The following is a 13,207-nucleotide window of genomic DNA, read 5'->3' as shown; positions in this document are numbered from 1 at the left end:
CACTCGAAGAGGCTCTGCATGGGATTGCGTCAGAGGCACGGCCTGGTTGCAAGTTGACTGGACTTCTGGGCGCTATTCCCGTTGTGTTGTAATCATGTGCTTCTGCTCGCGAAAGACACACGACCTCATTGCAAGGGTAGCTGAAGCGATTGTCCCAATGCAGACGTGCCATCTAATAAATCACGAACATAAGCATGCAGCCATGCCATGCGACGCAATTGCCCGCGTGGGCAGCGGACAATGGCTCCGGGGGCAGGCTGATTCTCTGCAGCGCGCAGCTGGAGTGGCATTACTCGGACGCGGGTGCGCGGTGGAGTGGGACTGTTGGGCGGCGGTCCGAGCTCTTGCGGGGCACCGCACCATGGGACATGGACACAGCTCCACGGGCTCGGCGCTCGCTGATCCGCACCCATGATTGGATGCCCGCGTCCAGTTGCCTGCCTGCCGTCTCGCGATTGACGCGATGAGGGCCACTGTGGCCACGAGGGCGCATCGGCATGTCGCTCCGCCCGGCTCACGGCCGCCGCGACCAGAATCCGGCCTCCCTGGCTGCGACACGGGCGAGGGAACTGCGGGGGGCTAGGCCGCACTGGGCACCTTGAGGCGCCCGGCCGGGGCAACAGCTCTCAAGAGCTGGCACAGCTCCACAGTGCGCTGCCACATCAGAGCAAACGCGGTGAGCTAAGACGCGTTCCTCGATAGCAAGGCGGCGACGGCGGCGCCCGCGCCTACGACGGGCTTAGGCCGCCGCGCGCATGCAGGGCGGCACAGCTGCTGGTGACGCTCACCCGATGCCTCTGACGTCGCGTAGCTGGTAGCGAAGCGAATTCCCCAGCCTCTCATCTCCGCACATCTTTTGCTGCGTGCTTCCGTCACCTGTCCCTCTCCATCCGAGCCGCTGAGCGCAGCTACCCGCCGCTCCAACACGCCCCGACTCCCGGTTGTTGCACCCAGACACGAGGAATACACTTTCCACGCTCCTTCCCACACCGTCACCTGTCCTCCTCCCAATCCCTCGTGCGCAGCCACCTCCGCGCGCCTCCATCAGCGTCGCGATCCCGTCGCGCGCATCGCTCAATTGACTTCTGCAACGCCCTCGCTCTCTGCCCACGCTCTTCGCTCGGCTCGCCGCCAGCACCGCCGCAATGGCCGACACACGAGACGTCACCAATCACGTCCTGTTCGAGGTCGCCACAGAGGTCGCCAATCGAGGTAAGCAACCGCAGGCTCAGCCGCCGGCATTGGCTTGACTGACACCAAAACAGTGGGCGGCATTTACTCCGTCCTCAAGTCCAAGGCTCAGGTCACGACAGCAGAATATGGCGCCGCCTATACGCTCTTGGGTCCCCTCAATCGCGCTTCGGCCGCGGTCGAGGTTGAAGAATTGGAGCCCAAGGACCCGGCCCTGTCTCAGACCATAAAGAACATGAACGACCGCGGCGTCACGACACTCTACGGCCGCTGGCTGATTGATGGCGCCCCGAGAGTCTTGCTCTTCGACACAGGCACTGCCTATCAATTCCTTGACGAGTGGAAGGGCGATCTCTGGTCCGTTGCCGGGATCCCCTCCCCGCCGGGCGACCATGAAACAAACGAGGCCATCGTCTTCGGCTATTTGATCGCATGGTTTTTGGGAGAGGTGAATATGTTTTCCCGGCCGCCCATAAATCACGTTAACATCTCCCCAGTATGTCTTCCATGAGAAAAAACGCGCCGTCGTCGCTCAATTCCACGAATGGCTTGCCGGCGTTGCCCTGCCTCTCTGCAAGAAGAGGCGCATTGATGTCACGACCATTTTCACCACGCACGCCACCCTCCTCGGCCGCTACCTTTGCGCCGGATCCGTCGATTTCTACAACAATCTGCAGTATTTCGACGTTGATGCGGAAGCAGGCAAGCGCGGTATCTACCACAGATACTGCATTGAAAGGGGTGCGGCACACGCAGCTGATGTCTTCACCACCGTTTCGCACATTACTGCCTACGAGAGCGAACATCTTCTGAAGCGTAAGCCGGACGGAGTGCTGCCCAACGGTCTGAACGTCAAGAAGTTCTCGGCAACGCATGAGTTCCAGAATCTGCACCAGCAGGCCAAAGTGAAGATCAACGACTTTGTCCGCGGCCACTTTTACGGACACAACGACTTCGACCCGGATAACACTCTTTACTTCTTTACTGCCGGTCGCTACGAGTACCGCAATAAGGGCGTGGACATGTTCATAGAGTCATTGGCCCGTCTGAATCACCGCATGAAGAGCGCCAACTCGACCATGACTGTCGTGGCTTTTGTCATCATGCCTGCTCAGACGCAGTCGCTGACGGTGGAAGCTCTCAAGGGCCAGGCCGTTATCAAGTCTCTGCACGACACGATTGACGTAATCTCCAAAAACGTGGGGAAGAAGCTGTTCGAGAGGTCGCTTGCTTGGCACGAAGGCATGGAGCTTCCCGAAGACAAAGAGCTCATCACGCCGGCAGACAAGATCTTGCTTCGCCGACGCCTGTTTGCCATGAAGCGTAACACCCTTCCGCCCATTGTCACGCACAACATGGTCAACGACCATGACGATCCTATTCTCAACCAGATTCGTCGGTGTCAGCTCTTCAACCACTCGACGGACAGGGTGAAGATTGTGTTCCATCCCGAATTCTTGAACTCCGCAAACCCTGTGCTTCCCTTGGATTATGACGACTTCGTCCGTGGTACGCATCTAGGTGTATTCTCCTCTTACTATGAGCCGTGGGGTTACACGCCCGCAGAGTGTACGGTTATGGGTGTGCCGAGCATCACGACAAACTTGTCCGGGTTCGGTTGTTACATGGAGGAGTTGATCGAGAACGCCCAAGACTACGGCATCTACATTGTTGATAGGCGAATGAAGGGGGTCGACGATTCGGTAAACCAGCTCTCGGACTACATGTTCGAGTTCACGAAGAAGAGCAAGCGTCAGCGTATCAACCAGCGCAACAGGACGGAAAGACTGAGCGATTTGCTTGATTGGAAGAGGATGGGCATGGAGTACGTCAAGGCCCGCCAGTTGGCCTTGCGCAGAGGTGAGTCCGGAGCACAGAACGTGAGAGGGGACAGTTTCGCTGACCGTTGATAGCCTACCCCGACGCCTTCGATGGCGGTGATGAACCTGACTTCTTCGGCAACGCTGAAGTCAAGATTTCGCGTCCACTCTCGGAGCCCGGGTCCCCGAGAGACCGGTCAGGCATGATGACGCCTGGCGATTTTGCCTCGCTTCAGGAGGGCCGCGAAGGTCTGAGCACTGAGGATTACATTGCATGGAGACTACCGTAAGTGGACTTCTTGACGTTTTGGATGAACAGGCCTAACTGGAAGAGTAGTGAGGAAGAGGAGCCCGAAGACTACCCGTTCCCGTTGACGTTGAAGACGAAGAGCGCGGCGGACTCTCCCGCGCTCAACGGGTCGTCGTAGCGACTGGGGGCTTCCAGCGCGCGAGCCGCCAGTTGAAGAGAGCGTCGTCCATGCGACCCGAACCGACCCGCCACCCCCACCGATCAACGAGCAATGGTGGGGCCTTTCGGATTTGTGTTTTGCGGCGTCCAAACAACCGCAGCTGTACATGCATTGCTTGCTACACACGTTTCTGTACTCTAGGCTCGATCGTTTATTTCCTGAATTGTTATCATGCAGAAGGTCTAGGCGTCTAGGCCCTTCGAATTCCCTCATGCGCATTGCCCGACTGCCAGGTCAGCGGCATGAAGATCGTTGGCACTGGAACGCTACGACGATGATTGTAATAATGAAACCGACCCAATGGCAGCGTCAAGTGCCCGGTGCTATGAGGACCCACATATTGTGGGTTCCCACACCCCTCGTGCCTCTGCTTCCCCGCAAAGCCTTCGGCACGGCAAAGGCACTCGCGTGGCTTGCTCACGTTAGTCTCGTGCGCAGCAGTGTAGCCGATGCAAGCGCCATTAAAGAGAACACCTGCGTGGCGGCGGCCATGCATGTGGTCGGTCGTGTGGAGAAGGGTCGTAATCGTGGGGGATCAAGGGATTGGCGCAAGGCCCGATAATGTGTGCGGAGCGTTGTGCGGGCTCTGCCGCCAGGACGCCCCGCCGACGGAAGGGCGGCGGCTCATCCGCTACTACACTACTGCTGAGGCGGTCAGTTGACTGCACTCGATGTGATCTCGATGGACTAAGGAGTGCAGCTTCGAGACGGGGAGAGCTGGGAATCCGCGAAACCAGCATTCAATAATAGGGGCACTGCACTCTTATACTTATAGGTAATTGAAGGCTGCGTCGGATGTTTCGTGCAATCGTGAGTCTACTTGTGTATCCGGATGTTTGCTTCAACCTCATCACACTCCAAGAATATCGAGGGGCAATGCGGTTCTGACATTCTGATCGGCCGAGCACGTAGGTGGCTCGCTGCAAAAGCAAGGGCCGACCTCCATGAGGCCAATTCGCCGGGATAAACGAGAGGCTGACTCGTTTCAAAACGTGGCTGATTGCCGATCAGCAAGCGGACACTGAGATCACAACCTCTGTGGCGCTGGCGTCCGAAAAGGGCTAAGTGATGGGCATGGGACCTTGGCACCAGCCGACGGGCATGACGACGGTGTTCGCAGTACTGCAATCTGCTGGGCCACAGGGCCGCGGCCGAGCCGGGTCTCGCCCGATGGCACAGGCGTGGAGACTGTGGCGCGCTGCCGGGGTGCGTCGTGCGTGGTGTGAGAACGCGCCCCGCGTCGGGAAAACAGCGCGCGCAGTGGAGCGGCCGGCATTGCAGCTGTCAGTGCAAGACACGGCAACGGCTTGAAGCAACGGCCGCGAAGCTGCGGAAGGCGCGCGCTGAGTCGCGGGCGGTGCTTGGCAGCCTGGCAGTGCTTCCCTTTTGCTGAGCCCTGCGTCAAGCCGCGCCCGGCGCACCCACCGCCCTCTCATCCCGACTTTATCATTGCCCTATTTCTCGAGGAGAGTCCCGGCCACTCAAATCACGCTCCCGCTCCTACGTACCTACCTATTTCCATCACGCCGCGACATGCCCTCCGCCGCCGGATACGCCTAATGTCCGCCATCCGCCCGCCAGCCCGCCGCGTGCTTCCCGCGCTCTCCCTCCTCGCTCCCGTCCCAACACTGCCACCACAATAACCTTCGCTCGCCCAGACGCCATGGCTGGCGCTCTGTGAGGACGCTTTCCCGGGTCTTGCCGAACCTTCTCGCCGTCGCGCCGCTGCCCGGTTTTCTCCCACGCGAACAACCTGGTAGATCCCCGGCCTCCGCATCCGCCTTCTGCTTCACCTTTCTTCAAGCCTTGTCTTTCAGCGGGGTCCCGCACGCTCCCCGCAACCCACCAGCGCTCGGCTGCTGGGCGCGAAAAGTGCTTTCTCGCCTCCACCTGAGCCCAATTCCTTCGCGAACTGCCAGCACAGCGCCACCCTGTTCGCGCCTCTGCGCTCTCGCCATGTTCACCCCTTTGATGGAGATGGGCGCCTGGCTCCGTAACCAGTTTCCCTCGATGCCTACGGACTGGAGCTTTCGCCGCCCGCATTTTAATTTTATTACCCTTCATTGTAAGTACAGCCAACGCGCACGCGCGCTGTCGCTGCTTGCACTCATGGCTAACGCCAACACGCAGACCTATATATTCTCCTCATTACCATTCTCGGTTCCATTCTTCTCTACCCGGCCGGCGGTCTAGACTACATCGATGCGCTCTTCTTCGCCAGTGGTTCGGCCACTCAAAGTGGCTTGAACACGGTCGATGTCAACAAGCTCTACCTCTACCAGCAGGTCGTACTCATGCTCATCGCGTGCGTCTGCAACCCGATTTTCATAAACACTTTCGTTGTCTTTGTGCGCCTATACTGGTTCGAGAAGCGGTTCCAGGGCCTCGTAGCCGAGTCGCGCAACCGGAATCGTACTCGATCCAGAACAAGGAGCGAGGCCAAGGGCGATGGGGATCTGGGCGATGAAGAAATGGGCGTCAACGGCCGCGCCATCACTGTTGTCCGAAACGAACATGGCCATGCCCAAGGTGCGCCTTGCAATGTTGACGGCCAAATCGAGGAAGAGAACGAGAAGGACCCACACTCTCTGCATGCCTCGGCGCCCGAATCCTCGTCTGGCTCGGACGAAAAGGAAGATCAGCTCGAATCTATGAGTAGGACAGGCACGGCTGTTGGTGCGGCCTCAACCGCGGAGCAGCCTGATTCGATTCAGCCTTTCCACAGGGACATTACCTTCGCCGATGACGTCAAGCCGCCCCCTCGCCGCACGCCTGCAACTGAAGAACGTCTCCCAATACGTCGCCCTGCAGAACAACACATTGCTTTCGTGGAAAATCAGAGGCGGCCTAAAGCCAAGGGACGGCTGCGCATTCCGGGTCCCAGGGAATTCGACCAGGGCGACAAGCCGCAATCACTTGAAGAGGAAGATGGCGGCGTGCACCTGGCACGGGAACCTACTAACGAGTCCAGCATGCGAGGCCGCGATGAAGCGAACCAGCCAGCCGATACTGTCGACCCAGCAGCCAACATGAACGGAGACGACCAAAACTTCAAGCGACATGTCTCCTTCGATGAGCACGTGGCCGGCGTAGGCGGAAAGATCCGGACAGGCTTCAGCAACGTAAAGCGTAGAATCACCCTGGGCGAGGACCACGACAACGAAGGCTCTGGCCTGCGCCGTCGAGCAAGCACTTTCAGGACTTTTGTCACTGCCCGTAGCAGGGAACGCGAACAGGACCCCGCGCCGTACCTGAGCTGGCAGCCAACGATAGGCCGTAACTCGGCTTTCGTGGATCTTACTGAAGAGCAGAGGGAAGAACTGGGTGGAATAGAGTACCGCGCTCTGAAAACTCTGGCTTTCATTCTGGTATTCTACTTTGTCGGGTTCCATCTCCTCGGCATGGTAGTCCACCTCCCCTGGATTGTGCGTTCGAGCTACAATGGGAATGTCTTAAAGCCCGAGGGCATCAGCGCCGTCTGGTGGGGGTTCTTCACGCCTGCGTCGATGTTCAATGATCTCGGCTTCACGCTTACGCCGGACTCTATGGTCTCTTTCCAGAAGGCGGTACTGCCCATGTTGTTGGGCAGTTTCCTCATCATCATCGGCAACACTGGCTTTCCATGCATGTTGAGGCTGGTGATTTGGATGGCTGGGAAGATGGTCCCATACGGCAGTGGCGTTTGGGAGGAAGTTAGGTTTCTCCTCGACCATCCGAGACGCTGCTTTACCCTGCTTTTCCCGAGCAAAGCTACCTGGTGGCTCTTCTGGGTTTTGGTGCTGCTCAACGGCATTGACTTGATATTTTTCGTCATTCTGGACATCAACGACGAGACTGTCACCACCCTCTCACCAGGCTACCGGGTTCTGGACGGTCTCTTCCAGGCGGCGAGCACACGTACGGCAGGCTTCGCATGCGTCAACATCGCCGATCTCCATCCAGCCGTTCAAGTGTCGTATTTGATCATGATGTACATCTCCGTCTTCCCGATTGCCATCTCCCTGCGTCGAACCAACGTTTACGAGGAAAAGTCGCTGGGAATTTGGAGCGAGCACTCAGCTCCCGACGAGGGTGAGCAGAGCTACGTTGGCACTCATTTGCGGCGTCAGCTATCATTCGATTTGTGGTACATCTTCATGGGCTTCTTCTTCATCGCAATCATCGAAGGATCCCGCCTGGAAAACACGAACGACTTCTCGTTTACGCTCTTCTCTGTGTTGTTCGAAATCGTGTCAGCCTACGGCACCGTCGGTCTGTCCCTTGGCTACCCGAACGTCAACACGTCTTTCTCGGGTCAATTCAAGACGCTGTCAAAACTCATCATCATCGCAATGCAGATCCGTGGACGACACAGAGGCCTTCCATACGCACTGGATCGGGCAATCCTGCTTCCGTCGGAAACGTTGCACAAGAAGGAAGACGAGGACGCAGGTAGGCGGGCAGCGGCGCGACGCAACAGTAACTTGAGCGATCTCGAGCGCATGGATCCAGGTGCATTTGCCGGTCGACCGCCGACGTTCCGAAGAGGCAGCATCGCAACGGCCAGGGACGAAGAAGGGCCGACGGGCAACCAGTGGTTGAACCCGCAGAGAAGAAGCGCCAGCGCAGCGGGTTTGACCAAGTTCTTGAGTGGGGCCTTGTCGGCAGGGCCGACGATTCAGAAGAGGGACTAATTGTCCTGAACACAATGGCGAGCAAAACTTAGAAGTGTTCACACTAGATTCACACACTTATGGGAGGCGTAGATTCTTTTTTTGGGGGGGTTTTAGGTACAAGACATAGACCTCGGGGCGAGGAATTCCAAGATATTTCTTTGGTTAGGATCAGCTAGGGAGGCGCAAAAAAACAGGCATCGCTTCGTGGCATTAGTTTCCATTTCGTTCAGCAAGGCGTTGTTTAGTATACACGTTTAGTCTTACCTGGGCCGGCTGAGAGTGCGTCTTCATCTCACGACTATGAACGAATTAGACCTCAGCACTTCATGAAATGGAGAAAAGTAGTACATACACTGTCCATGTCCCACGGTCTGTTTGCTTTAGTGCTCGAGCTCTTACTTCGGTTCATTCGCTGCAATAAACCACGCAGACTCTAAAGACTAGTGACTGCTTAGGGTGATTATTCACGATGACGATGCTTTCATTTCCCGGACTCGCCGGTGCGGGTCAAAGCGGTTGAAAGGGAAGCCGTCGGCACGTGTCGCACGCCGTTGTAGATACGTGGGGCGCTACATGCTAGCTTGTCAGCCCTGGGGAAGAGGAATAGTGAAGCATTGCCGCCCAACTCATACGTTCTATTAGCAGTTGGTCCGGGCAATCCATTGTGCGGTTATACTTGGATCGACGGATGATCGGCGGCTGTGTTGCACAAGACACAGCTATTTATCCTCGAGCGCAAGATGGCAGGCCGGGGGTGCTGGGTGGATGTGCACAGGGATGCTGAGTCAGATTGGCGAGCAGCTGAAGCCAGATTTTCGCCTCAGGCAGGAAAGCCACACGGATGTGGCAGGAGCGAGCGCGAGCTCACGAGCGGGGCTGTCGCATGCAAGAGTTACGGATACGCCATAGGTGGTGAAACGCGGACAAACAGTCAGCCTCAGGTCGCACGCGAGAAGTCGCGGCAGCAACGTCGCAACAAGAGGTGGAAAGGGATGGCCGGGCGGGCAGCTGTGGCTGACGTGCAAGGGCGGCGACCCTGACACCCTGTCACCCCAGTGCCGGAGCTGCGCAACGGGGGCCGGCTAGCTTTCCGACTGCCCGTCTCACTGTCGCTTCTCCTGCTCTCCCGACCATACTCTCGCTACTACTTTCCTGCAGCTAGCCTGCTCTCCCTTTTCTCTTTCTTTCCACACCGTGTCGCCCATCCCCACCGCTATGTTGGGTGCTCCGCGGCCTAGCTAATCTTGCGCGTTACTGATATTCTATTCCGCCATCTTTCCAGCACCTCTCCGCCCTCCACTATCCGATCTCGCAGCTATCCGTCCCTTGCGCTCGCTCCCGAACGTCCTAGTCGCCCGCGCCCAGTCCCTCGTTCAAGGCACCGTCCGACGAACGGCTAGCTCTCTCTTACGGCAGCCGCGATGCTCGTCCCCAACTACAAGGCCAAAAGCCCATCGGGCGGCCTGCGCATCGGCATTGGCAACGGCCTGCCCTACAGCAGCCCCAGTTACGGCTCCCGGCGATCCATCCGCTTCAACGTGCGCAACATCATCCTCCTGGCCGCGTCCGCCTGCTTCCTGCTGCTGCTCTGGAACATGCGCTCGTCTTCCTCGTCGCCGTCGTCTTCAGCCTCGCCATACAGGCCCGGGAAGGCCCTTCCGCGATACTGGTCGGTTACGGACAAGAAAGACCTCGAGGGCGTCACGGCGTGGCAGAAGCCGAAGGAGTTCAGAGTCGTCGGGCTGGTCTTTTTCGGGCGGCCGACCAGCGTGTCCATCCTGGACTGCTACCTGAAGCGCAACCTGGCGCGCAACGGCGGCTTCTTGGACGAGGTGATTTGGCTGGCGCGGACGAGCGTCGAGGAGGATTTGCAGTGGCTGGACGCCCAGGTCGAGGCGGAGCCGGCGTACACGAGGCGGGACCTGAGTTTCGAGGGCATCGACTACGCGAGCGCGTACGACATGGCGGAGAATGGGACCATGTATATCAAGATGGATGACGATCTGGTATTCATCGAAGACCATGCGATCGGGACGCTCGTGCAGCACAAGCTCGAGCACCCGGAGAACTTTGTCGTTGCGGCCAATGTTGTCAATCAGCCCTCGCTCAGCTGGATGCACTATCGCTTCGATGCCATCAAGCCCTACTTCCCGGAACTGACGCCGCCGAACCCGGAGGACGTGGCCAAGCAGGGCCGCTGGCGCCCGTCGGAGCTGCCGCAGTGGAGCGGCCCCGAGGATTACCACATTACAGAGGAGGATAAACTCGAGCCGCCTTTCGAGGGACACAGGTGGCTACCGCTACCCGAGGACTATCCCATCGAGAATACGCCGATTGCGACGACGAGCTTTGACGCTTTTAGCCAAGGTTTATGGCACTGGCAAGTCGCGGCGCAGGAGCACTACAGCTTCTTCGATCATCTGGAAAACAATGACTTGTGGAGGTGTAAGTTGGGACCCTGTAGCGCTTGTACCAGATGTTGGGCGCTAATGATCGGCGTGTTATACAGACAAGTTCCACACGCTGGACTATCACTTCATGCGCATGGGCATTCAGATGATTGCCATCTGGGGCGAGGATATTATTGAGAGCGACATTCACAACGGCAACGGCGACGACGAGTACCACTTCACCGAGGTTATGACCAAGAGGACCGGCAGACGTATGTACTCCACAGGCTAGACGGTCAAGCCACTAACAGTCAATTGCAGATGCTGTCGTTGACGGCCGTGCCATTGTTTCGCATTACACGTTCCTCCCGCAAAGAAGCGGGCTGGAATCCACCGACATCCTCGAACGCTACAGGGCGTACGCAGAAGAGAACATTTGCCCGGGCAAGCTGGCCTGGCCGAACAAATTCTCCAAACCTTCGGCACCACAGCCACAGTCATGATCATTCCTAGCTTTTTTTTCTTTTCTTTTTATTACAATCAGGCTATGTAAAGGCACGTGGGTTTCCATGGGATCCATGCAAATACTACTGCCATGTTCCAAGTCCGCATTCGGAAGCGACCGTATTGGCGCGGGTTGATTTTGCATGAGCTACATATGTTAGCATTTTGGGGCGGTGTTCGGTATAGATTGTCGTTAGCCTGCATGCTCCAGATGAGAAGCGTGCACAAAAGGATAGAATATGGATGACTGGCTCATAGTAGCTCGGAACGTATGAGCGGCAGAAGTGGGCTGACGTCCAACCGGCATCTCCGCGCTAAACTTCACCGTTTTGTCCGCGGAAGCTTGTTCCACCCTACACCAGTCAGAAGAGGCAGTCCCACGTGAAGCGACAGTTCCTGGCTTTCAGCCCTACGCGTTTTCCGCTCCGCCCCCTCGAACGAAAAAGAAAAAAAAATTGTTCCCCGGAGCCCCGCCGCCCCCGCCGAGCACGCGCTCCGCCGACGTCACCTCATCCCCCCAATCCACACAAAAAGACCGACTGTCCGCCATGAACCAAGACCTCGAAGATGAAATCACGTCGATAAACTCCATCTACGACGAGGCGACCCTGACGGCCACGGCAAACGACACCGAGAGCAGCAAAGAGCCGACGCCGACCACCGTCGACTGCGCCCTGCGCCTGCCGTCGCTGCCGTCCATCACGCTGCGCCTAGCCTTCCCCCCGGACTACCCGGACGCGCCGCCGTCGGTGCTGGGCACGCAGAGCGTGGGCGACGACGTGCCCAAGGGCTTCGGCACCAAGGTGGTCGATGTGGTCCGCGACGTGCTGGCGCGGGTGTACCGGCCCGGCGAGCCGTGCGTCTTCGACGTGCTCGACGAGGTGGGCGAGATGGTGGAGCGCGAGCGCGCCGCGATGCAAGAGCAGGAAGAAAATGGTTTGACCACCCTCTCCTCCTCCTCCCACGAACATCACCACCATTCCGGCGACGAGCACGGCGGGGCTGAGGACGGACCATTGTCGGCGACGACGACGCAGATGACGACGCCGGCCGAGGAGCTGGGCCCGCCGCCGCCGTGGGTGCTGAGCGCGCCGCTGACGGAGAAGAAATCCGTCTTCCTCGGGCGCGCCGCCGCGTGCACCGGCGTCGACGAGGCCAAGCGCTGCATCGCGCACCTGCTCGCGACCGACAAGAAGGCCGCGCGCGCCACCCACAACATCACCGCCTGGCGCATCCGCGGCCAGGGCGGCGCCCAGTACCAGGACTGCGACGACGACGGCGAGACGGCCGCCGGCGGCCGCCTGCTGCACCTGCTGCAGCTCATGGACGCCTGGGACGTTGTTGTCGTCGTGACGAGGTGGTACGGCGGCGTGCAGCTCGGGCCGGACCGCTTCCGGCTCATCAATCAGGCGGCGAGGGATGCGGTCGTGGCTGGTGGGTTCGTGAGGGAGGAGAAGAAGGAGGGTGGTGGCGGTGGGGGGAAGAAGAAGGGGAAGAAGTAGTGGCGTTGTGAAGTTGGGGGAGAAAGGTGCGGGATGGACGGGGGATATCGGTGGCGGAGGGCGTCTCAGTTGAACTTCCGTATACCATGGTGGTCGTGCTACTCCCTAAGGGAAGGGACGAGAGTCTTATCTCTTGTACGGCGTTTGATGGTTGTTCAGTAGTCAGAGCACTTTCTGAGAGCAGCAGCTCATGCCACATGGGAGTGTCACCCGACGAAGGATGTTTTTGACCGCCATGATCGTTCCAATCACCGCTATCGCCATCGCCGGAATCACCGCCACCTTCCTTGCCCTGGAAAATATACTGAAAAGGAAAGTTGATGTCCAGTAAAAATCGGAACCAAATTTTATTTTTATTTTTTAGTAAGCAGTGTAAGAAAAACGAAAGGTGTTGGTAAAGACACCAGGCTAACTGAAGCGAGTTCTTCTAACGGCTATAATTCGCAGCTCTTTGCTTCTTCAAAGTACTAGAGACAGAAGAAGGAAGTGAGCGAGGTGCTAGCGTAGAGACTTGACAGAGCGCGTAGCGGGAGCGGGCGGTCAAAAGTTAGAGGGAAAAAAGGTAGATGGCCGAAAGTGGGTAACTTCAAAGCAAGGAAAAGCAGCGGGCAGCAGGCAACGAGCAGAGTGGTAAAAGTGTGTTTAAATCAACAGTAACATCTAGACGCAGTTCTC

The 13,207-nt window shown here is 58.2% G+C and overlaps 4 protein-coding genes across 4 annotated transcripts; all 4 read left to right on the top strand.

Annotated features, from left to right (window-relative positions):
- Positions 1 to 1,145: 1,145 nt before the first annotated feature.
- GSY1 (glycogen synthase) lies at positions 1,146 to 3,301 on the top strand (the record flags this gene model as incomplete). Its single annotated transcript, XM_066778073.1, has 4 exons — positions 1,146 to 1,212; positions 1,266 to 1,639; positions 1,689 to 3,051; positions 3,105 to 3,301. The coding sequence occupies 4 exons, from the start codon at positions 1,146 to 1,148 to the stop codon at positions 3,299 to 3,301; spliced, it is 2,001 nt and encodes a 666-aa protein (XP_066632168.1).
- A 2,136-nt stretch (positions 3,302 to 5,437) lies between these two features.
- Positions 5,438 to 8,154, top strand: TRK1 (low affinity potassium transporter; the record flags this gene model as incomplete). Its single annotated transcript, XM_066778072.1, has 2 exons — positions 5,438 to 5,474; positions 5,612 to 8,154. The coding sequence occupies 2 exons, from the start codon at positions 5,438 to 5,440 to the stop codon at positions 8,152 to 8,154; spliced, it is 2,580 nt and encodes an 859-aa protein (XP_066632167.1).
- Positions 8,155 to 9,557: 1,403 nt separating this feature from the next.
- On the top strand, positions 9,558 to 11,029 carry SLS55_006642 (uncharacterized protein; the record flags this gene model as incomplete). The annotated part of the gene is made up of 3 exons (XM_066778071.1): positions 9,558 to 10,581; positions 10,646 to 10,798; positions 10,848 to 11,029. 3 exons carry the CDS (start codon positions 9,558 to 9,560, stop codon positions 11,027 to 11,029), a joined length of 1,359 nt encoding a protein of 452 aa, XP_066632166.1.
- A 549-nt stretch (positions 11,030 to 11,578) lies between these two features.
- Positions 11,579 to 12,532, top strand: SLS55_006641 (uncharacterized protein; the record flags this gene model as incomplete). Its single annotated transcript, XM_066778070.1, has 1 exon — positions 11,579 to 12,532. The coding sequence occupies one exon, from the start codon at positions 11,579 to 11,581 to the stop codon at positions 12,530 to 12,532; it is 954 nt and encodes a 317-aa protein (XP_066632165.1).
- Positions 12,533 to 13,207: the final 675 nt, after the last annotated feature.

Source organism: Diplodia seriata (assembly GCF_021436955.1).
Source record: "Diplodia seriata strain FDS-637 chromosome Unknown scaffold_6, whole genome shotgun sequence".
Lineage (NCBI taxonomy): Eukaryota > Fungi > Ascomycota > Dothideomycetes > Botryosphaeriales > Botryosphaeriaceae > Diplodia > Diplodia seriata.
Note: the sequence above shows the minus strand (reverse complement) of the source record. Positions and strands in the feature narration are given on the sequence as shown.